This window comes from Electrona antarctica, assembly GCF_951216825.1.
Source record: "Electrona antarctica genome assembly, chromosome: 21".
Lineage (NCBI taxonomy): Eukaryota > Metazoa > Chordata > Actinopteri > Myctophiformes > Myctophidae > Electrona > Electrona antarctica.
In genome coordinates this window covers 33246371-33272198 of record NC_136802.1, presented here as the reverse complement: position 1 = coordinate 33272198, position 25828 = coordinate 33246371, and the positions used below count along the sequence as shown (strand labels likewise).

The 25828-nt window shown below is 46.1% G+C and overlaps 1 protein-coding gene across 2 annotated transcripts in view; it reads left to right on the top strand.

Moving 5' to 3' along the window:
- The window catches only part of arap2 (ArfGAP with RhoGAP domain, ankyrin repeat and PH domain 2), a 216974-nt gene that overhangs the window by 46362 nt on the left and 144784 nt on the right, over window positions 1-25828 (top strand). For both annotated transcript variants that reach the window (XM_079491216.1, XM_079491217.1), the window contains exon 10: window positions 13057-13283. In XM_079491216.1, the coding sequence (XP_079347342.1) occupies window positions 13057-13283 (227 nt within the window). The remainder of the gene's footprint in view (window positions 1-13056; window positions 13284-25828) is intronic.

Below are 25828 nucleotides of genomic sequence, written 5' to 3'. Positions count from 1 at the left end.
CTGCTATTTTTCAATAGCTACAATTTACAATTTAGGCATTTAGCAGACGCTCTTAATCCAGAGCGACTTACATTAAGCAATAACAAAAGCATGGCATACATCACATATATAAAAAGTAGTTATCATGAATCATGCGTAAACTAAGAACGTAACAGTGGAGTATCTAAACTATACATACTATACTATATAATATATTATACACGTGTACTATAAAGTGCTATGACTACATAAAGTGCAATTCTAGAGCTGTCTACGTAACAAGCTATAAGTCTGTTTAAAATACTATCTAAGTCTACATAATGTGCTATCTAAGGGGCTAGGCGAGGGCAAGTGCTACGCTACGCTGCTATGCTACGCTAAAGTATAACGGAATGCTTGAAACACCAAAAGGGGTACTTCCCGCCCAAAATGGGTTAAAAGTAAAAGAATATGGACCCAAGATATGCGATGGGGAGATATACAGGAGGTACATACAGGAAGTAGAGATGGCAAACAGCGGAGGTGGAATGATGTTTGTTTGTCTGCTTGTTGTGTGTGAGAAGAAAGCTACTGTATAAAAAAAGAGATCCACCCCAAACAGCAGCAACAACAACGAATCCCAGGGCTTTGTGCTTTCTTCACCTATAACGTTAGAACAGAGTCTGCGTGGGCAGCTTTCCCTCTGTCGACCGCTCGGCAGACCCCCACTCCCTTCTCATCTCATCAGCTTCTCTGTGAGGATTACTGTCTCTCTCCCTAGCCTCCCGCCCTCTCTCTCTCTGTCTCTCTGTCTCTCTCTCTCCTCTCTCTCTCTCTCTCTCTCTCTCTCTCTCTCTCTCTCTCTCTCTCTCGCTCTCTCTCTCTCTCTCTCAGCAGCGTTTCAATGTTATTGCATTCACTTAGTATGAAAACATTTGCGACAAGCAGCAGCAATTTATTCGAATGTAATTGAATTAAAGTTAGTTGCTCTGTTTATATAACATTATTTCTATGTACCGAGGTCTCTCTCTCTCTCTCCCACTATCGCCTTCTCTGTCTGTACTCCGTATCGTTGCTGTCGGGCAGAAAACTCTTATCTCTGCATTCTAACCTTTTTTTGTTGTTGTTGTTTCGAAACACAACAGTATCAAAAGTAGGAGCAGATCCACAAGCTCCAAACGTTATATACTTTGCCAATATGATGTTAGTTTACTGCAGTGCCAGAACATATGAGCTAGAGTGGTCGGCGACTGGCCACATCTGTCGCAGGCTGGATTCACATTTGGATACATTCTGTTGAGTTTTTCCTTTGACAAATGTAACCTGTGTAATATTTTAAATTGTAGATTTATGGTGCATACTGAAGAAGATTTTTGAGATGTAGACCATTGCTTGTCAGTGATAGATATTCCTAAATTGTTTTCCCAAGCAGTTTTTAAATAATCCAAGGAGGCATTACTATCTAAACATGAGAGCAAATTATAAATACTAGAAACACCTCCTTTGACCAAAGGGTCAGGTAGAAATATAGATTCCATTGATGAGTTGGTAGGTATGTTTGGATCCTTTTGCTACTTTTGAATTTGAATCCTGAAAAGTAACACAGTTTTGAAAATCCAGTGTGACGTTTCCACCCGACAGAGACAATATTATGTTGATGCAACAGGAGTTTTACATGTAAAGACGAACCACATTTATGCTGTGCCGTGCGCAGTACGGTGCAAAGCAACTAAGTACATTTACTCAAGTAATGTAGGTAATTGTACTTTACTTGAGTATTTCCCATGTCCAAGGGTTAGCCGATACTTTTGTGCTTTTACTTGAGTGCATTTTTAATACCGGGACTTCTACTTGTAACGGAGTAAATCTACATTCCAGTATTTATACTCTTACTTAATTACAACTTTGGAGTACTTTATCCACCACTGGCCGTAGGATAGTGTCATGTCCCGCCAAAAACACTCAAAAAGTATCAATATTGCATTACAAAAATATTCTCTGTTACCAGTAAATGTGCTTGAGTAAAAGTACAAAAGCATTGTCAACAAAATAAGGTACCAAAAGTAAAAGTACTCATTTTGCAGAATGTCTCATATGTCACGTTTTCAAAGGTTTGCAAATCTTTTGAAAATAGCAGATCTACAAGCTCACAATGCATCGCATTGGGACGCTGTTACGACCCAAAATGTCTAGGGGTATTGTGGTACATAACATATAAGGTCACACTCAAAGTTTGAAAAGATTTTACTCTCTCTCTTCAATCAAAAGTCTTACAGAGTTACAAAGGGGGTTGTTTTCACGAATACAAATGGCTCATTCATATTGATGGAAGTGAATCGACTTTCAAATAGATAAGCAATCATTTATAATGGAGGATCAATAGTAGACAATATTATAAATAGGATAAGTAGCTGAGCGGCACGAAATAACTTAAAGTGGTGTGCACTGTGTGAAAAGAGGAGTTAACGGGCAATTATGGGCACTGTATTTTGCCCCTAAACCTCAAGTTTAGCGGGCATATACAGTTAACTGGCTTATGGCCAGCCTAATGAACAGTGGATTGAGCCTTCTGCCTGCACTATTCATATGTTTAATTCGTCATTTTAATGCCAATAGAAAAAATCTGTGATATACAGTACACACTACATCTCATTCTCACACGGCAATCCTATAGTATTATACCCAGTCCTGATGGTGGCGGTAACATCACCATTATGCCGATTTTGACCAAATAGAGCGAATCTGGCGATGTCACTTCCGGTTTAAGGAACAATAACATCCGGTACTAGCTTTGGACTGTGCAGCACTATCAGATGTCCGGGATGCTAAGTGATCATCGTTTATTTTAATAACTAAGTCAAATTAAGCTCTAATCAAGCCCAAAATATCGCATTTTACGCAGCGATGCACATAAAGACCGCGCACGTGCGTGATCGATTTCGGCCGGTTTTAGGTAGATTACATCGGCCGTTAGCCAAACAAGCTAAACGTTACTACATTTTGTTACATTAAGCTCCCGATTACAGGGAATTAACTGATTACATCAATTACGTCATTGGCCATTAGGGATTTATTGATTCATTACGTCAATTACGTCAATAGCCATACGGGGGTTAATATACGGTAATATACAGGTGTGATGGTTTAACGGGAGTTTCATGTAATATACACATCCGTATTCCATGCTTTTTGCGCAGTGGTGGTTTCCCAAAATGAAATGGAGAGACAAAAATGATAAACTTACAATGAAGAAATGAAAAAATCCGCACACCAATTGATGTTCCCAAGATATCTTCCAGCCCTTCCTCAGACCAGAAGGTCTGAGGAAGGGCTGCGGCCCTTCCAGCACCCAGCCAATAGGTTTAGATGTGATCCAGCACCCAGCCAATAGGTTTAGATGTGATCCAGCACCCAGCCAATAGGTTTAGATGTGATCCAGCACCCAGCCAATAGGTTTAGATGTGATCCAGCACCCAGCCAATAGGTTTAGATGTGATCCAGCACCCAGCCAATAGGTTTAGATGTGATCCAGCACCCAGCCTATAGGTTTAGATGTGATCCAGCACCCAGCCAATAGGTTTAGATGTGATCCAGCACCCAGCCAATAGGTTTAGATGTGATCCAGCACCCAGCCTATAGGTTTAGATGTGATCCAGCACCCAGCCAATAGGTTTAGATGTGCGTGTCCTTTTTGACTGTTTATTCAGCCTCCTCTACTAAAAAATGATAAACTTACCTAACTAAACTAACAGACACGGTGAAAAGCTACAACTAAAACCTAACGTTCTTTCCCGAAGGGAACTAACATAAAGGGAAAAGTAACTTAATCAACACAACGAAAAGTACAGCAGCTAGTGCCTAGGTTAGCGGTGTCATCATTACACAAGTCATCTCAAAGTACATGTACAACACGCTGAATGACGTCTTTTATAGACGACTCTTGGCCACGAGTCGTCACATGACCGGCCTGGCCAATGAGGTGGGATCCAACATCTCACAAGGTTTCCAGCGGTTCTCGCGAGGTATAGCGAGCGAGAAGGGACATTCTTTATCTGGACTTGAGAGAACAGAACCGGTACACACAGCAGCTACCAGCGCTTGCTGACAGTCCTAACACACACACTTAGCTCCATAGCTGTAAGGAGTGAACTAATCTAGCGTAAATATATACAGTATATGGAAATAAGAAAAAGTACATATCTATATTTAACGAATCATAATCAGAAAATAACAACAAAAAAACAATAAACGGCTCGCCGTTACAACACATTGTGAGCTTGTAGGTCGGCTATTTAAGTAGGTCGGCTATTTAAGTACTGTGTTATTTACAGTACTTAAACGTAAACTTTACTTTACATCACTGCATTTTGGATGTGCAACAACGCCATTGTATGATGGGGGTACAAATCAGCCTTGGTCCTTTCAATAACATCAAAGCTTTCAAAAGAAAAAAAATAAATATATATATATATGTTTTGAATTGAATCACCGAGTTTAGGGTCACCCTGCCTTCCTTTTATATGCCCACAGGGTTGAGAGGCAAGGTTCACCTGCCGTGTGAAACGACTTGCGCAGCGCTGTTCAAAGTGGACTTGTGATCTGTCGGTGCATCAGCCGCCCCGAACATCATCTTAATCATGGCGCGCCCTCGAAAAGCACCAGCGAACAAACGCACCTACGACGAGTACACACACACATACACAAGCACACACACACACACACACACACACACACACACACACACACACACACACACACACACACACACACAGACACATAGACACACAGACACACACACAGTCGGCCCACGCAGAGATGCACCTGTGATCTTTCCCTTCAAGGATACCTATAACGTGTGTTTTTTGATTTATGTGCTAAGCTTACATCATGCGTTTGTGCAGTAATATACACACACACACACACACACACACACACACACACACACACACACTATCTGGGTGTGAGTGCAAGGAAAATGTTTGGCTGCACTGTGCACGCCTGCAGACTCTGTGTGTTCAGTGTTCACGTGTTTGTCTGGATTCGTGCGTCTTCTTCGGGAGTTATTTCTACCGTCTCTCCTCTGTATCTCTTAACCACATGAGGGGGGGGAGGGGGGGGGTGTAGTTTCGGGATTTTGGCGGAAGTACCGCTCAAGGAAATTACATTGACGGTTTACAAGTCAGTTTACATTCTTCGTGCATGAAACAAGTGTTGTGAATTGGTCGAAAGAATATCGTATCCGGGGGAAATACATCTGAGGGATGTTCCGGACCGACACTTCCGCCGATACCGTCTCTGCCTTAGGTTGTGACCAGGCTTTTCTCTTGGCAGATGAGTCAGGCTGGGACCGAGGCTAGTTAAAGGAGAATTCCATGCTAGAAGGCTTTCTTACCTTTCTTTGTAGTCGTTACGTCCCCACCAAAGAGGTCCAGGTGTTCTTTTGTGCAAAAACTCCTTATTGGCTACGGTATTTCCCCTACCATAAGCTCTCAATGAATTGCATTGAATGGGAATTGAATGTGGCTATGGGGTGCTAATTTGCTTATTTCCATCGAAATAAGTAGTAAAGTGTGCCGCTTGGGATATTATTTACATTATGAAGAGAGGATATATATAAAAGGAAAAATAATTTTGAGCGATGGAAATAAGCGAATTAGCACAACACCCCATAGCCCCATTCAATTCCCATTCAATGCAATTCATATAGGGCTTATGGTAGGGGAAATAGCCAATAAGGAGCTTTTGCACAAAATAACACCTGGACCTCTTTGGTGGGGACATAACAACTACAAAGAAAGGTAAGAAAGCCTTTTAGTATGGAATTCTCCTTTAAAGGCCAGTGTAATCATTCAACGCCTATTTGACTTTAGGCGTAAAAGAACACCCATGACATGCTTCTCATAAAGAAATAACACAGAGGATGAAAACACAATAACGTCGAGGAGTTGTTTCCCCACAACAGAGAAACATGCCATTTGTACATAGTGACAGGCGGAGGGGGAAGAGGCGAGGGGAGGAGGACGAACGGAAGACGCTTGAATAAGTGAACAGGCAAATAAGCGAAACGCAAGGACAGGTAATGGAAGAGTCAAGAGTGTGGAGAGGGAACGGTGCGGTGAAGCCCCGCTGATGTAAAGAGCAGTCAATAATTGAGTAGGTCACTACATTATTGATTGGCCGCCCTGGTTTTAATTCATTAGGAGGAGGGGTGGGTGGGGCGGGGGGGGGTGGGTGGGGCGGGGGGCTGTAGCGGCAGATCCTGAAGAGCTGAGTCGGTAGATATTTGGGAGCTTTCAGGTGAAAGGGGTGGTCGAACATTTTGGATGAGTGGGACGGGGGAGGGAAGAAGGTTCACTCACGCGTTGCGCCGCCGCGCATCAACGCACTGGCACGCACCGATCAACACATTTCAGTTAACCGTGTAGCACAACAACAAGAAGGGGTCGTGGGGAGGGGGTCACGGCGGGGTAGTGTCGGGACACTGTGGGAGAGGCCTCGGCTCCCCCTCCCCTCACTAACGTGTGCCTGGCTGGCACCGCCCACTCCATTACCCCGCCGCAGTGGGAGACGGAGAGATCTCGGTCACAGACACACCCCCCGTACGTCTCTTCCTCCCAGAGTTGATCTGAGCTCGCACAGCTGGCTGACTCTACCCCAGGAAGATAGTCGGAGGAGGAGGGGAGCTCCTGTAGTACATGAAAGCCGAATGGGCAGAGCACAGCTGCGCGGTTGGAACTTGTAACACCAGCAGCGTTCAGGGTTGGAACTCCACACTGAGACCAGGCCTATCTATATCTATAAATGCACCATGTCTCTGTCTTGTCTGTCTGTGTGTGTGTATGGCTGTAATGCACGTAACTCGAGAACCGTTCGCCCCACCGACTTCAAATTCAACACGCGTTCCACACCCCCACAGGGAGTGCAGTGTCGAGTCGGTCGGACCCACGGTTGTCCAGAACCGCCACAAAAGGCCTCAGCCCGGGCTCTGTACAGGGCCCCTGCCCGGGCTCTGGACAGGGCCCCTGCCCGGGCTCTGGACAGGGCCCCTGCCCAGTGCCCATGCTCCATACAGTATGTGGAGCTGGCCTGTTCTGACATCACAACACTCCATATTTGGGCATGTCCTCCATATATAGGAATAAAAGGACACAGAGAGACAGATCCAGAAATCTCCATATATGGGCATAAAAGGGACACAGACAGACGGGTACAACGGGTATTGCATAGCCGGGTGGGGCATGGATCTCCAACTTCCATCGTTACCGACTCAGTGCTCTACACCCGGGCACCGCTCTAGCGAAAAAAAATAACGAAATAATTAAACTAGAATTGGAAGGGAACTGGGGAAAAAAAATAAGACTGATATGATTGAGGTTAGTGGACTTATGTGGCTGGTTAAAACTGATATGAGCTTAGGGGACTTATGTGGCTGGTTAAAACTGATATGAGGTTAGGGGACTTATGTGGCTGGTTAAAACTGATATGAGGTTAGGGTACTTACTGTACGTGGCCAGTTAAGACTGATATGAATGAGGTTAGGGGACTTACGTGGCCTGTTAAGACTGCGGTTAGGGTTAGATTTAGTGTTAGGGTTAGTAATGTCGGACAACGCACGTCGTCACTGTCATTGTCAAAATAGTAGCATAGTGTATGTATGTCGGGGTATGTATGTCGGTGTCCTCTCTTGTTTAAGACCGTAGCCCAATCAGGGACCACCATCTCTGGCAACGTCATTATTAACAGTTTTAATGCCGGGATTAAACGAGCGTCTTCCTGCCTATGTTTAAAGTTACCTTTGAACAGCCACTGCACCGATCGCTGAGTTGCTAGTCATGAAAATCCACTTTAAAAACGGTGTAATCGCTTGTTGTAGTGTTGACAAATATTCCAAGGTGCCGACCACAACAACAGGCAGGACGGGGCAGCCGCGCTGCTATGCAACTTTCCTATTGTAAACAACAGGGACTCAATTTCCCATAACCCTTTGCATGTCGGCGTGACGGAACTTTTTGCGCTGACGTCATCAAAACGCGTCTCATATCCCCTTCTGTCCGGTGGATTGCCCGTGTGACTTAAAACTGATTAAAAACATGGATTAAACAATGAAAACATAACTCGGGCAACTCGCAAATCGCAGCGAAAGTGTTCTACAATTAATGAACTCGGGCAAATCGTGAATAGTAGTCAAAGTGTTAACAGCCAATGAGGGACCAGTATTCCTGGTGATGCCAGTGGTGATGTCATTGGCATCCCCAGTGGTGATGCCAGTGGTGATGCCAGTGGTGATGCCAGTGGTGATGCCAGTGGTGATGTCATTGGCATCCCCAGTGGTGATGCCAGTGGTGATGCCAGTGGTGATGCCAGTGGTGATGCCAGTGGTGATGTCATTGGCATCCCCAGTGGTGATGCCAGTGGTGATGCCAGTGGTGATGCCAGTGGTGATGCCAGTGGTGATGTCATTGGCATCCCCAGTGGTGATGCCAGTGGTGATGCCAGTGGTGATGCCAGTGGTGATGTCATTGGCATCCCCAGTGGTGATGCCAGTGGTGATGCCAGTGGTGATGCCAGTGGTGATGCCAGTGGTGATGCCAGTGGTGATGCCAGTGGTGAGTGCACCTCAAGGCACGCTCTGCTTGTGGACAAGTACCTGTGTGCAAGGCGCAAGTTGACACCTCGACAGAGTCCATTTCTAGTTGGGTCATGAAATCACTATCGATATGTCCGATATATATTGTGTTTATAAAGGTGAGTGCAAGTTTACCATAAGTATTCTGCTTGCGTGTTAATTCTGATGATAGAGCTGCCGTATATAGGCCAGTGGTTCCTAAAGTGGGGTCCGGGGACCCCTAGGGGTCCTCGAGGGAGTTCCAGAGGGTCCCCAGCTAAATGGGACCCTTATGGGTCTGTAACTCAGAGAGTGGAACCAAATGGACCTTAACGGGTCCACTTGGTTCCATTTGTACACTCTCAGAGTTAAATTGACTTTGATTTTACAATATACATTTTTGTCTCCACCAGGCCGAAGGCATGGGGAGAGAGTATGTTTTGCACTCCGTCCGTGTGTGTGTGTGTGTCCGTCCGTCCGTCCTTCCGTCCGTCCGTTACCAGCTAATCTCCGGCACCGCTAACCCGGTCGATGCCAAACTTTGCACACACACTCCCTGGATGCCAACGATGAACCTCTGCCCCGCATTTTCCAGAACGGCCTGTTATAGCGCCACCATGAGGCAGCTTTTCACATTTTTTACCTAAAACTGCACCGATCTGCGTGAAACGTTGCATGCACACTCCCTAGAGGCCAAGGACAATGCCTCAAATCATGCCTCAAATCATCCAATTGCCATCAAAGGCAAACATGTTTATATTACTCCTAACCATTTTGCCAAACATCTCACACAGTCCTATCCTCCTGGTGGAGACCTGTGCCCAGAAGGGCACTTTTTCTAGTTATTTTTTATTTTTATTGTCTCCACCAGGCCGAAGGCATGGTGAGAGAGTATGTTTTGCACTCCGTCCGTGTGTGTGTCCGTCCGTGTGTGTGTGTGTCCGTCCGTGTGTCCTTCCGTCCGTCCGTTACCAGCTAATCTCCGGCACCGTTAACCCGGTCGATGCCAAACTTTGCACACACACTCCCTAGATGCCAACGATGAACCTCTGCCCCGCATTTTTCAGAACGGCCTGTTATAGCGCCACCATGAGGCAGCTTTTCACATTTGTTACCTAAAACTGCACCGATCTGCGTGAAACGTTGCATGCACACTCCCTAGAGGCCAAGGACAAACCTTTGACCTGCATTTTCCGCATCTGCCTTTTATAGCGCCACCAGGAGGCCGACTTTTGTAAAACACATTTTTGGATATTACTCCTCCAGATTCTGTCCAAAAATCTCACAAATCGTTACACAGTATCTCTATGGTCATGTGCTCAAGTCGGATCTGTCCGATATTTCATATTCCACCCTAATTGGCTATAATTGCCTTTCACAGTTTGCAAGATTGCCCCGTTTTGAACAAAAGCCTCAAATCATGAACACAGCATGCAATTTACGTGAAATCTTTCACACATTTTCTTACTAGGCTGAGGAATATATCCCACCCTTTTCACATTGGCCTGTTATAGCGCCACCAACAGGTTGATTTTTGCAAAACAGGTTGATTGGAACAAAATGCCTCAAATCATCCAATTGCCTTACAAGGCAAACATGTTTATATGTTATACGCATGTTTCTTGATAAATGCATTTTATATATGTGATGTATTCCCATACTTTTGTTCCTGCCTAATGTAAGTCGCTCTGGATTAAGAGCGTCTGCTAAATTGTAAATTGTAAATTGTAAATTGTTTATATTACTACTAAACATTTTGCCAAACATCTCACACAGTCCTATCCTCCTGGTGGAGACCTGTGCCCAGAAGGGCACTTTTTCTAGTTTGGATCTCTTTTAGCCTTTCGGCTAATCTTCCAAGAGTCCAGAAATAAATTAAAACATTACAGAATACAATATACATTACAAAATAGTACAGTGCACTAATGCTAAACGACAACAGTGAGTCAAATATTACAGCGTAACAAAAATACCTATACCTCTAATCCTCAACTCATACAACTGCACACATTATGGTCCCAGAGATTGAAATGCCATAAAATAGGAGACCGTAGCCTATATGAACCATGCTAGAGCTGTAAAAATCTTCTCTTATGGGGGTCCATGGCATATATTTTCAAAGGGGGGGTCCTTGACATGAGCAAGTTTGAGAACCATTGGTACCGTATAGGCTTATGTACACAGAGCACTCTGCGGTGACAGAACAGCAATGGCAACAACAACATTGATGTGAGAGCCTCCTTTGGCCTAGTTCTTCAATTCATGGCCGTCCTGCAGAAATACATTTCCTGGTGGGGGAAAAAAACCCAGAAACTGCGGGTTCTGATGCGAGGGCCTGTATGACTGCGCCATTTGCATTGCATGTGTGTGTGTGTGTGTGTGTGTGTGTGTGTGTGTGTGTGTGTGTGTGTGTGTGTGTGTGTGTGCGTGTGCGCGTGCGCGCGTGCGCGCATTGTCACTTTGTAGGTCTTGAAAAGTGTCTGTCAAGCTGTCAGACGTGTGAGAGTGTGCTCGTGACGGAGGGGTTTCTGGCGTGTTTTACCTTTCAGCAACTTTTATTGCACTGAACATTGTTGTCAGATGCAGGCTTTCCGTGGCCTTATCTCAACTTCCCCGGCAAAGCCGCCCAACAACTGATAGATTGTAGTTTCTATAAAAGGTGGCATAAAATGTTTCTTTTCTTTCTCTCTCGCTCGCTCGGCTTTCTTCTCTCGCCTCTCTCTCGCCTCACGCTCTCTTTCCGTTTCTCTCCTCGTTCCCATTCAGCTCTTCTTCTGAGCACTTTGTCGTGTTTATCTATTGTCTGTGTTGTTTGCAAGAAAAAAAAAATGTGTGTCAAGATGGATGCCTCTCGTCTAGCGCAATCCAAATCTCCCTGCCGGTACAAAATGCAAGTAACCTGAACCGGAACCTGACCCCTTTCCGTCTGTCTTCATTCGCTTTCCCTTTGAACGCTTGCCAGGCGCTGCTGCTACAGGTTTATGCTGTGCTTCTGTGCTTTGCAGTCATTTAGAGTCCCTTGTGTTTCCAACGTAGCTGTTTTTGATAGCGGCGGTTTGCGTCAGCTTTTTCAACCCCCGCTCTTCTTGTCCCGTTTTATACCGTATAAGCATGTTTGTCTTGTCAAGTTCGAGACTACAAAGGGCCCCCCTTAGTGGAAATTGTTTGTTAACCCATTTCTGACCTCGAAATTTAAAAAATGTCTTCAAAATCCTGACAGTTTTCTGAAATACCTCATGTTTCTGTATCGGTGGTGCTCAATATTTCATGTCAAGGACCCCACAAATTATATGTATTATGCCTCCGCCCCCCCCCCCCCCCCCCCCCCCATCTGAAAATATGTTGTTCCAGGGACCCCCCAGAAGCAAAGATTTGAGTTAAAATGTTCACTCTGTAATAATATATATTCAAAGATTTGTGCCGCATTTTCACGATTTTTCTAAAATAGCAGACCTACAAGCTCGTAGCGATGAGCTTGTAGATCTGCTATTTTTCAATAGCTAAAGTATAACATAATGCTTAGTTAAAACACCAAAAGGGGTTCTCGCCCAAAATGGGTTAAGGCGCGTTTGAATTCCATGTTTCATGCCACTGACGTCTGCAATTTACAATCGCCACACATGCGAGCACGTCAAAGCACACAAACAGATCAAGGTGGCGCTTCCTGCGACAATCGGCATGAAATGTATAGTCCTGGGGAAATGTTACTGGCACGTCTCTCCCTGCCTTGGCATGCAATGCTGTGGTGTTGCAGGTTGAGGGTTACTCGGGTGACTCCCACCGTTGCACTGCTCATGGGCTCCAAGTCTCCAAGAGAGGCATTTCTCTCTAGACTTTGAGACAGGGCGGTATCCATTTTCTTTCTTTTTTTTCTTCCATTTTCCAAGGACTTGCATGTGTAAATGTACCCCATTGTGTCTCGCCTGGTGTTTCAATTACTGGTCTCTTTTTGATATTTGCACTGTGGAAGTGCATAGCAGTCAATGTGGCTTAGTGAAGGGATGAAAAAGTGATGATTAAACCATTTTGGGCGGGAACCCCTTTTGGTGTTTTAAACATTATGTTATAATTTAGCTATTGAAAAATAGCAGATCTACAAGCTCATAGCGCGCCACCGAGTGGCGCGCTACGAGCTTGTAGGTCTGCTATTTTTGAAAAATCAAAGAACGACTGACAGAAACATAGCTTTTTCAGAAAACTATCAGGATGTAGAAGACATTTTTAGAATCTGATCTCAGGTCAAAATGGTTTAAACAGAATATGTGATTGAAAGCTTTATGAATCCCTGATCTCTCTCTCTCTCTCTCTCTCCCTCTCTCTCTCTCTCTCTCTCTCCCCGTCCCTCTCTTTGTCTTTCTATACACACACACTCACACATACTCGCTCACACACCCGCTCTCTCTCATTTCTCTCACTCACACTTTCTCTCACTTACTTCACACGGGCACACACGCACACGCACACACACGTGCGCCACACACACATTTTCACAGGGGAGCGCCAGGAGTGGATGGAAGCTCTTCAGACGGCGTCGCGCCTCCCCACCACCACCGCCGCCACCCGCTGCTCCCACAAGCCCTCCTCCTCCTCCAACGTCTCGACGCTCACGTCCTCCGCAAACAAGTGCGGCGTGCTGGAGCTGCGCGGCTACAAAGGCAGAGTGCTGGTGTCCCTGCAGCAGGCGGGGGGGAGCCGAGTCAGACTCTGCAAAACAGAACAGGTACGCTGTACGCACGCCGCCGCCGGGACTTCCTTCCTCTCTGCAGGATGACTGCTTCCTGTTTCTGAGGGTGGAAGCTATAGACTTCATTCAGAACTTGGCAGATATGACCGAGATGAGAGGTGTTTACTCATGAATTTGCAATGGCGTGCGTGCGTGCACTCGTGGGTGTGTGTGTTAATCCATTTAGGCCTGACGTCGAAATAAAAAAAAAAAGGCTTCTGGAAAAATATATATTCAAAGATTTGTGCCGCATTTTCACGATTTTTCAAAAATAGCAGACCTACAAGCTCGGTGGCGCGCTACGAGCTTGTAGATCTGCTATTTTTCAATAGCTAAAGTATAACATAATGCTTAGTTAAAACACCAAAAGGGGTTCCCATCCAGAATGGGTTAATTCAATGGCGGTTTCATCGAGAGATGGTCGATACGGCATACATGTTATTTCAGCAATACGGGTCCCCGAAATGGAGTGTATATACTTTCACCAACCAGAAACCAATTCAGATTCTCTTCTCTCTCTTCCATCTTGCCACAGACATATGGAACACGGGGCCCTCGCAAAGATATGTGGCTTTAGCTTAAGTGACTTTTCACGTTGATAGAATAGATCTATTATCAGCCCCTGAGGGGAATTTGTTTTGCACACACACAGAATAGAAAGCCCCAGCGGTTCCACAATAACGACAACAAACGGTCGACGTTGCACACGGCGCTCGTTCGCCGCATCAATTACGACGCGGCTCATCCATTCATTACGCAGAATTACACACGGCAGTTCATCCAGGAGTCAGAAGCATTAGAGGAACATAATGACGTCGTTAGCAATCGCCATGCTAACCGGTGTGAATGAGGTGGCAAATCTGTTTTATTTATGTTTGCAGAGTGAGAGGGACAGTCTGGCAGGGTTCTGTCTGAGGGGCCCGGGGGCGATATATTAACCCATTCTGGGCCGGGAACCCCTTTTGGTGTTTTAAGCATTATACTTTAGCTATTGAAAAATAGCAGATCTACAAGCTCATAGCGCGGCACCGAGTGCCGCGCTACGAGCTCGTAGGTCTGCTATTTTTGAAAAATCGTGAAAATGTGGCGCAAATCTTTCAATATATATTCGTTCAGAGCAAACGTTTTTTAACTCAAATCTTTGCTTCTGGGGGGGTCCCTGGAACAACATATTTTCAGATGGGGGTCGGCGGCCAATTACATATAATCTTGGGGGCCCTTGACATGAAAATGATTGAGAACCACTGACATAGAAACATGGGTTTTTTCAGGAAACTGTCAGGATTTAGAATTAGATTTTGTAGAATCGTCCTCAGGTCTAAATGGGTTAACACACACACACACACACACACACACACACACACACACACACACACACACACACCAACACGATAGATAGCATTCTGCGCATGGAGGCTTTTATTCAAAGCACCGCACCGCGCCATTAGTGCATAGTACCAATTCAACACACAATCCCGTTGGGAACTGGAGTGCTAAGCCTATAGCTCTGTTAGCGCCATGCCGAGGCAGCAGCACGGCGGCTACGGGAGGGGATGTGATGGTATAATCTTCCGGCCCTGCTGCGCTGCATCTGTGCCCGCTTGGAAAATGGCACCCGGAAATAGCTGATCTACAAGCTCATCGCAGCGCGTCGTCGCGCCAGTGCGCTTTGAGCTCGTACCTTTTGGGGGGGGGGGGCGCGACACACACACACACACGAGCACGCACGCATCTGTCTCTCGCTCTCTTTCTTTCTCCTCTTTTTGATCAGCAGGGTTTCAGTCGGCGTCTCCCGTCGGCCTTCCAAGTAAGACGGAGATAGTTCGCTCCCCACCCCATAGTTGGTTCCCCCGGAGCCATTTGATGTCGGTCCAATTAAACCATTTTGGGCGGGAACCCCTTCTGGTGTTTTAAACATTATGTTATAATTTAGCTATTGAAAAATAGCAGATCTACAAGCTCATAGCGCGCCACCGAGTGGCGCGCTACGAGCTTGTAGGTCTGCTATTTTTGAAAAATCATGAAAATATTTATTTCAGAAAACTGGAGGATTTAGAAGATTTTTTTCAGGCCTAAATGGGTTAAAGTCCTGATGGTCCTTGCTTATCTCAATAGCATCTGTTCTCCCCCTCCTCCCCTCCTATAGGACGGCATCATCATCATCTGAGACGCTCTGTGTGCGTCTGCATGTTGTGTGTATAGGAGTTCCTCACGTGCCGCGCACATTATTTGATGAAGCGCCGCACGCTTTGCCCCCCCCCCCCCCCCCCCCCCGGTGCCCGCCCGCCCCTCTGGTTGTCTCGTGTCGTTCAGTTTTAACCCATTTTGACCTGAGATCAGATTCTAAAAATGTCTGTTTGAAAATGACAGTTTTCTGAAAAAGCTATCTTTCTACGTCAGTCAAGCTCGTAGCGCACCACTCGGTGGCGCGCTATGAGCTTGTAGATCTGCTATTTTTCAATAGCTAAAGCATAACATGATGCTAACACCAAAAGGGGTTCCCGCCCAAAATGGGTTAATTTGAATTTATTTTTTCCTTTTCTTTTTTTTCCCACCGTCGCTCCTCCTTTGCTGTCCTCGTTTTCCCTGTTTGGCTTTCATTGTTTTCTTCATTAGCGTGAACAAACAATCTCTGTTAGAATTCTTCTCTTTTGGGTATCACTCCATGTCAGCAAATTTCCACTCCCTTGATCAGAGGGGGGGGGGGGGGGCGGGGGGGGGGGGGGGGGGGGGGGGAAGAGAGGGAAAAACGCGAGGGGAAAGAACAAATGAATTGTATTGTTTCAGCTTATCCCTGGCATAAATACAGGAGCAGCGAGTTCCCAACAGGGAGGAGAGGAGAGAGGCAGATGCAGCAAATGAAAGACTTGAAAAGGAGAGAGAGAGAGAGAGAGAGAGAGAGGGAGAGAGAGCAAGATGAAGTGAGCGAGGGCCGTCTGAGATAGAAACGAGCGTTGTGGTTTGTTAGGGGGGGAAAAAAGACAACTGGAAAAAAAATGAGAGAGAAAGTGATGGAGAGAGCAAGAGGCAGGGAGAAAGGAGGTAGACTGCTCCAAGTTCAAGTTCAGTGGAGTGGAGTATTTAATCTCAAATGATGAACGAGCTATTGGTAACACACACACACACACACACACAACACACACACACAGACGCCTGCATTCCTCACGGACCTTACGTCCTGCAATGGAGCCACGTTTAAGGTCATTGGAACACCAAGGTAAAGAATGTCGGGAGGGAGCGAGCAAGGTGTGTCGCCCTGCTGCACCCAACCCTCTGTAGACTGGTGGGAAAACCCAGCCTCCATTCGTCATACAGTACATTAGACGAGAACTGTTCTGTGCTGTGTACATGTTACAGTACTTAGGTCGTTAACCACATGGACCCTATAGTGTCCCTATTTTTGGGCATGTGATAATGGCCTAATACATTCTGCGAAAAATACGAATTATTGACCCCACCCCCCCGGCGCGGAGGTCCGGTTATCAAAGCATATAGGGTTTAAAATGGTTACGTGATACTTCTCTGAAAACCTAACATGCACCATTCATGCCTCGGAGCAAAGCTGGCTCCACATGTACACTATACTGTACATCAAGCCTCCGTAACGCTCCATTTTTACACTCTTTCATTTTGCAGTGTAGTGTCTCGGTATGGATCCGCCTGTACCGTGGACTCGCTATAATGATGTCATCACCAAAGGCCTTGCATGTGTGTATTGAGGTCTATTGAGATTTTTAAATGCAAGAGTTGCGCCGGTTGAATGACTCTAGTTTATATTTGCCATTTAGTGACATTATCCAGACCCATATAAAATGCAAAAAGTATCAGTTCCCTGGCTGTGATTGGTGGGGGCAGGTCTCACAGGTCTGGCCGCGGTGCCCTGAATAGGAATATGGATAACCAGGCTTTTAATTAATCCGCCATCATTAGATCTATTGCCTCCGTCGTTTCCTCCAACAACAATCAACGGTCTCCCCCGAGGCTGCCAGGCACTTGTCTCTGAGTTAAGGTGTTGGATTTATGACACAGGTGTGGTCCCCACCCCCCCCCCCCCCCCCCCCCCCCCCCCCGCGCTCCTTGTAGTCCTCCATCTTTGTTCTTTATGTTCCTTTAGATTAGTTTGAAAGATTACTTTGACTGGTGAGAGAAAATGGGCAGAGAGAGAGAGAGAGAGAGGGGCTGGCATGCGACTCAGCCAGGGACCAACAGGACATTGTTATTGTGTGGTGTGGCTGACGAGGGCGCTCCCCTTTATCATCTCTCGCATTTGTCTTAATGTCAGATCAGAGCTAAAGATATTGACCTTATCAAATCTAAAGTCCAATATTCCCGTCGTTTTGGCATCGTATAAATATACTGGTGCATTTTACTCGCGACTGGTGAAACTTTTGATTTAAGTTTTTGATTTGCCCACGGATCTCGAAACCTGCGTTAACCCATTTTGGGCGGGAACCCCTTTTGGTGTTTTAAACATTGTTATAATTTAGCTATTGAAAAATAGCAGATCTACAAGCTTGTAGGTCTGCTATTTTTGAAAAATTGGGAAAATATTTATTTCAGAAAACTGGAGGATTTAGAAGACTTTTTTTTTAAATTTCGAGGTCAGGCCTAAATGGGTTAATAGCCATTTACAACCACGTGTCGTTTCAACATGGATTTGTTTTCTGTGTGAAACGGTTTGAACTTTCAAAAGCGTACATCAACTTTACGGTGTGTACCAATGCAGTGCGTGAAAGATAGATGTATTTGTCCTGCGCCGACGCCTCTCTCCGTCTCATCTCGCCCCCTATATGCTCTCTTTTGGAGTCGCCACCTCCTCCACCCTGCACAGTCCACCCGTCCCCACGTTGCTCCTGTTGGGGCGATCTGCAGAATGCCTTTTGTTTTTGGTCAAGCTCAAGATGGTCGTGCAGACGTAGCCTGGATCCAGCCCAAAGACCCCGCCCACTCTCTGAGTGGACTGCGTCTCTTGGTCTGGTGTTGCACTGTGAACCTATAATTTCTTCGGTACAAAAATGTATTATCCAATGAGAATCGGTGGTGGGGGTGGGTCTAACGAACAACCAATGAGCGCCGAGTCCCGTTTTCAGCGTCATCACGCAGCGCAACACACAGAGGAAGGAGGGAAAAACAACACCAATGGCTACTGGTTGAGGGAAATTCTAATCCCCTCCCCCTTGAAATCGCTCAGACAGGAGACAATGTCAGACTGAAGCTTCAAGAAAGCTACAGTCTGATAATCAGGCTAGTGCAGACGTGGATTCACGGGTCTGAGGCTCTGAGCACTGGCGTGACGCCGGAGGCAGCAGTATAGCTGAGTGGCTAGAGAGAGGCCATCTGGGAATCGCAAGGTCGCCAGTTTGACCCTTGACTCGCCCAGTCTGTGTGTCGGAAGTGTCCCTGGGCAAGACACTTAACCCAGAACAGCTCCCCCTGGGAGCTCATCCGAGCCTTCTGGCTAGCTATAGGTCCCATAGAGCTGGCTACTACAGTTGGAGGCCATCGATATTGTCCTTTTCTTTTTGCTGAGGTTTGCGTGATCTGCGCAAAAGGACAGTTAACCCTTTTGGTGTTTTAAACATTATGTTATAATGTTTAAAACATAGCTATTGAAAAATAGCAGATCTACAAGCTCATAGCGCGCCACCGAGTGGCGCGCTACGAGCTTGTAGGTCTGCTATTTTTGAAAAATCGTGAAAATATTTATTTCAGAAAAGGATCTAGAAGGATTTTTTTAAATTTTGAGGTCAGGCCTAAATGGGTCAAATGATAAGGGACAATATCGGTGGCACCCGACTGTACATGACGTAATCTTCAAAAGCCATGCATGCATTGGGAGGGGCTATGTAGCGCACATCAGAAGGTAGGGCGACCTTTATTAGACCTGCAGTGGAAATTCAGCTTCACTCAGCCAATGGGTGCTCAGATGATGAGCACTCAGCCAATGGGTGCTCAGATGATGAGCAGTCGGTTCTGAGCTTTAATCCATTCAGGACGGGAACCCCTTTGGGTGTTTTAAGCATTATGTTATGCTTTAGCTATTGGAAAATAGAAGATCTACAAGCTCATAGCGCGGCACCGAGTGGCGCGCTACGAGCTGGTAGGTCTGCTATTTTTTTTTTAAATCGTGAAAATGTGGCGCAAATCTTTGAATATATATTCTTTCAGAGAGAACGTTTTTAACTCAAATATTTGCTTCTGCTCCTGAAACAACATATTTTGAAATAGTTTGAGAACCACTGACACAGAAACAACAACAACAGAAAACTGTCATATTTAGAAGACATTTTGTATAGAATCAGTCTCGGTCGAAATGGGTTAAGTGGCTTATATACGCTATCCCCCTTTTCCTCTGTGAGCATCATCATCATCAAGTCATTAGGTGAGTCATTCTCGCCTCTGATGCCTCTGCCTCGCCAGCCTCCATCCTTCCCCGTGTGCTCCCTCCCTCCCTCCCTCCCTCCAGCAGCCAGCAGACTAATTGGCCGGGCCGGGGGGGGCTGTGGCACATATTGGGGCGAGGTAACGACTGGTGTGGGCCGGCAACATCCAGCTCTCTAATTGGCTGCCTGCGAGGGATGTGGGTCGTTAGGTACAGCATGGCCCACCGCAAGCCATGGCCTTCCTCGCGGAGTGTGTGTGCGCACGCCGCACGCACATGCAAATGCACGCACACAGTACACACACACACACGTGTCAGGTTTACAGGCAGTATGTTAATGTGTGAGTTTGTTTGTATGTGCTCCCAGACAGCAACCAAAACACTTGATACAGGAGGACTGCCTGTTGGCATGGGCATAGTGTATAGTTGTCTCAGACACATACACACGCATGAACGCGCATGAACACGCACGCATGCACGCACACACACAGTGTACACGCCACTTCCTCATGTATGCTTAAGCAGGGCATGTCTACACACTGTCCAACAGATAAAGCTTTTTGAGATGTGTGACACTTTTTTTTCCCCGTTTTTTTTTTTCATGAGCTGACCAATCACGATAAATTGTGTACAGCTGTCTCCAGATTGCTGGCCCAACCCTCCGGGCCTCCGCGGCAGGTCTTCCCATTTCAAATGAGCTTTGTCCAGACAGAGCTCCTGGAAAAGAGGTCGCGGCGACATGCCCCTGTGCCGCTATCGGCCGCGGAGGATGACAAAATATAGGACAAAAAAAATGGACGAATGCAAAACTAGTTTGTCATATAGCTGTCTGATGGCCTCTCTAAATCGTGTGTGGACGACACAATGCACCTTTTCTGTTACCAGGAAAACAAGAAATGACTCAAGTCATTATATATCAGCTTGCATTCCATTCGCTTGCATATTGTGCCTTAGTGGGGCTTTCTGTAGTGTTGTTTGCAGTCTCTATAGTCATGTTGCAGTGGGTGAGAGGAGAGCGGGCTTATAGTGTCCCATTGGCCGTGGGGTTTAGTTTCCCTTTGGCCCATAGAGGTATAAAGGATAGAGGGTGCCGGTGGACAGCCCCCCCCTGCTATTAATTGCAATGGAAGTTGCTCAGTGGCGTTTTGAAGCACCCGGAAGAACGCTCTACTTTCTTTTCGATTTGGGCACCAAAATTTGGTGCCCAAAATGCGGAAGTGCTCAATGTTAAACCCCACACTGCACAGGGTTTCCTCGCGCTTAAATGCAGGGGCCCAGCATGCAATTCCACAGCTCTGACCACTACGTCTCGCGGCTTCAACGTTGGCTCGAAACGTCACGTCCAATGGTGTACAAGATGTTGAGCTTTGGGGCATGACCCAGTTTGCAGACTTTATTGCAGCTTTAAGATGGAAAAAATAATAAAAGAAAAGTTACAGTGGAAAAAAAAAAATGTATCAAATACCTTTCAGAAAACTGAAAGGTCTTCATCATCACCGATATAAAATGAGAAATATTGGTAGTTGTATTTGTTCAGCGTATTTAATTTAAAAATAGTCCATGCGACACGTTGTCAGCTTGTAGATCGCTATTTTCTTTTATTTATAATAGCCGATGCATATAGGTTTAAAGTTCTCATGTTGGCCTATAGTCACTTCTTTTGGGCTTGTTTTGCTTATATTTCTCTCTCAAAATCTGGCAACACTGGTCCCAGGCGACGTGAGGGGTGGTTCACGATGTAGAAGAAGGAATGTATTTTGGCCCAATTCAAATCACCAGCAGCGTTATGAAATCAATTCTTTGACAGACAGGGGAGCAAGTGTAACGATCTGAGTGTCGAGAGTGACAGCATTTATTTTTTCTTTGGTATTTGTAAAGGCACGAGCAGCAGCATTCTAATTCAACTGCAGTTGTTTTAGGGCAGTGGTTGTTCCCAAACTTTTTCATGTCAAGGACCCCTAAAATTGACACTAATTAGCCCCGCGGACCCCCATTTGAAGAGATATGCCAGGGACCCCCCCCCCCATAAGAGAATTATTTTATGGCTCTAGCAGTGATTCTCAACCATTTTAATGTCAAGGACCCCGAGTTTGACATGCATTAGTCTACGGACCCCCATTTAATGGCATTTCTATCTCTGGGACCCCAATTTATAATGTAAAATCGATGTTAATTTAACTCTGAGAGTGTACAAATGGAACCAAATGGACCTTGTTGTAGTGCTGTCCCCTGCTCGCCTGTCATATTCTTGTTTTGCTCTCTGTGTATTATTTTGCCATCTCCGACTTCATTAGGCTTGCTGCAGTGTGCTTCTGAAGGTTCAACTCATTCAAGTTTGTGGACATTGTGTGGTGGTTTAGTCAGATCCACCTTTTAGGATGTCTGAACGCACTCAGAGCAGCCTATAGCTGACTCTGTGTTTGCTACAGACTAACTAACCCATTTAGGCCTGACGTCAAAATAAAAAAAACATTTGCTCTGAATTAATATATATTCAAAGATTTGTGCCACATTTTTACGATTTTTCTAAAATAGCAGACCTACAAGCTCGTAGCGCGCCACTCGGTGGCGCGCTATGAGCTTGTAGATCTGCTATTTTTCAATAGCTAAAGTATAACATAATGTTTAGTTAAAACACCAAACTCAACACAAACTCAACTCAACTTCAAACAGTAGTAGTGGTATTGTGGCGCCTGCTTTTTGTAACTGCCAACTTTCCAACAGATTAGCTTAGAGTAGTTAGATTAGAATTCAATTTGTAACTTTGATTTTATGTTAGATACGTTGGAGTTTACTTATAGTTAGGTTTAGAGTATTTTTGATTGTTTAATGGTTTGCGCCACGTGCTATTTTCTATTGTATAAAATCCAGTATTGAATATCATTATGTTTTGAATATAACATTGTATCTGTAAAATCATGCAAAGGTCATTAAAACAACATTTCACTTTGCAACACTATGTTGCACTTGCAATCCTTCCCCTAGACTAAGGATAGGGTCCATTTGGCTCCATTTGTACACTCTCAGAGTTACAGACCCATAAGGGTCCATTTGGTTCCAAACTATCTTTTAGCTGGGGGCCCCTGGAACTCCCTCAAGGACCCCTGGGGGTCCCCGGACCCCACTTGGGAACCACTGTTTTAGGGAGTGTCAAGTATACGAACGCGTTGGCTTTGCTTCAGTAACCCCACAGGAGTCCCGGTTTATTATAAGAACAACAGACAGTAGATAGAACAGCTTAGGCTACAACATGTGTGTGTGTATCTGGCGTGACCTCTCAACCACCCTTGACTTCATACAACACTGGCTCTAGTCAATGACGTCAGAGCATTCCTATTGGTTGCAAGGTCTGTCCTTCAACATACCTTGACATCTCCCCTTCAAGTTATCATCCCTCTCAATAACAAGTTTACAATCAGTCACTGAGCATCAATCACAAATCAATCACAAATCACCAAATCCCCCACTTCTCTTCCCTTCCTTTTTTTTTTTTTTCTTTGTGTGTGTGGGGAAACAAATCAATAAACATTGCACTTTCCAGTACCAATATTCAAATGCAAAATACGACATTCATCTTTCCTTCGTCAACCTGCAAAACATTACAATGCCTCTCACACACGTTTTTTTTTTCTTATACATTTGGCTCACAAATCCATCCTCAAAACGGGTCTGCACACTCTACCCGACCGTGTCACCACCTGACCTTCTGGTGCGTTTCTGTCAGGTCCATTGTTTTCACACTGTCCCTGAGGAGGGCCCTGCGTGTCAGCCCTGTCCGATCCTACAGTCTGTGACAGTCCAACAGTCTCCGTATTCCCTGTTGTAGCAACAGTTTCTGTATCCCCTGTCGTAGCTTGCGGCACGCGTTGCAGATGCCGTCTGTTCCTTCGCAACTCTCCGCCCCCTGGTGTATTCACCTGATATGAGCGCTGTGTACAGCTCTCACGGACGACCGATGCCGGCCCTTTCCATGTCTTATCCTTGTCCAACCTCAGCAGGACATTGTCTCCCGGTTGTAGTTGTGGCAAGTCCCTTACTCCATGTCTCCTGTTGAAGTAGAACGCTTGTTGTTGTTTGGCCCCTGCGTCTCTGCGTCTGATGAGGTCCGCATCAGGCCACCCGGGAACCAGATTCTTCTTGAGTGATGGGAGTGTGGTTCTGATCTTACGTCCCATGAGTAGCTCCGCTGGGCTTACGCCCGTCGACGCCGTCGGTGTTGCTCTGTAACACATCAACGCCAACACTGGATCATCTTGTTTGAGTATGCGCTTAGCCAATTGCACAGCGCGCTCTGCATGACCGTTTCCCTGCGGGTTGTGAGGACTGGATGTGATGTGTTCAATGTCATATTGTCTACAAAAGTCCTTCCAGGCCTCGCTAGTGTAACATGCGCCATTGTCGCTCTGGACTTGCTCTGGGGCCCCGAATCTGGCAAAGGTCGCCTTCAGTACTTTAACAACTTGGTCTGTTGTCGTAGCGGCCAACTGTAATATCTCCAGGTACCGTGAGTAATAGTCCGATACCACACAGTAGTACTTGCCGTTATGTTCACACAAGTCAGTTGCCAACTTTTGCCACGGACGTTCTGGCAAGGGCGTAGGTTTCAGTGGCTCCTTGCGCTGTGTGCGTCTATTAGTCTGACAAAAGCGGCATGTTTCCACCCTCTGTTTGATATCCCCTGTTATTTTGGGCCACCACACGGTCTCCTGGGCTCTTTCCCTGCACTTTGATAGGCTCTGGTGTCCCTCATGTATGCGCTCTAGTATCTCTCGTCTCATGGACTGTGGAATCACTATGCGACAGCCCAATGTCACCAGGCCCTCACATAATGACAATGAGTCTTTCACTGCATAATAGTCTCTCGTATTGAGCGGTGTGTTACTCACTTTTGTTGGCCATCCCTCCGCGATCAGCTTCCATACATTCTGTAGCTGCTCATCCTCCTGTGTAGCGGCTCTGATCCTATCCAGTTTGTGCTGTGACACTGGCCAACTGTGAGTGACAGCATCCACGTGACATTCGACGATCTTCTCTGTAGTGTTGTCCCTGTTCTCTACAGGACTGCGTGACAGGGTATCTGCAATCACCAGTGTCTTCCCCGGTGCATATTCCGCTCTGGCGTTGAAGCGCATCAACCTCATCAGGAGACGCTGACACCTCACTGGCACTGTATCCAAGTCCTTACTGTTTATCAATGGCACCAGTGGCTTGTGGTCTGTGATGAGTCGGAAACTGTCCATGCCCACCAGGTATTTCTGGAACCTCTCACAGGCCCATACTCCTGCTAAGCATTCCTTCTCGATCTGTGCGTATCGAGTCTCTGTATCCGACAGTCTCCTGGAGCAGTAGGCGACAGGTTTCCAGCTCTCCCCACTGTGTAGCTGTAGCAGGACGCCTCCTATCCCATAGCTGCTTGCATCCGCCGAAACAGTTGTCAGTCTTTGTGGGTCATAGTGGGCCAAGACTGGCGAGGTGATAAGGGCTTCCTTCAGTTTCTGGAATGCCCGCTGTTGTGGCTGGTCCCATGACCACATATGTTTCTCTTTCAGTAGGTCATACAGAGGACCTGCTGTTGACGCCAGGTCTGGAATATATTTGCCCATGTAGTTAATCATGCCTAATGCACGTTTTAACTCGTGTACATCAGTGGGCTCCTTTAGCTCGCTGATGGCACTGACTTTGTTTGGGTCCGCTCTCACTCCATTGGCATCCACGATGTGGCCCAGGAACCGCAGCTCTGTTTGTCTGTACACACATTTTTCCTTGTTGAGTTGGAGACCAGCCTGCTCCATTCTCTCCAGCGTTTTCTGCAGGCGTTGGTCATGTGTATTCATGTCTTTTCCATGGACCACCACATCATCGACGTATATAGCCACGCCCTCAAGCCCCTCCAACAGTTCATTCATTTTCCGCTGGAAAATCTCTGATGCAATATTTATCCCAAACGGCAGGCGCTTGAAACAGTACCTCCCAAAAGGTGTGATGAAGGTTGTCAGGAGACTACTGTCGTCGTGTAGCGGTATCTGCCAAAAGCCGGACGCCGCGTCCAGCGACGTGAAGACTGTAGAACCTGATAGCTTGGCCAGGGTCTCTTCTGTCGTCGGCATTTGATATTTCTCTCTTTTGATGTTCCCGTTGAGTTTTTGGAGCGCCACGCAGA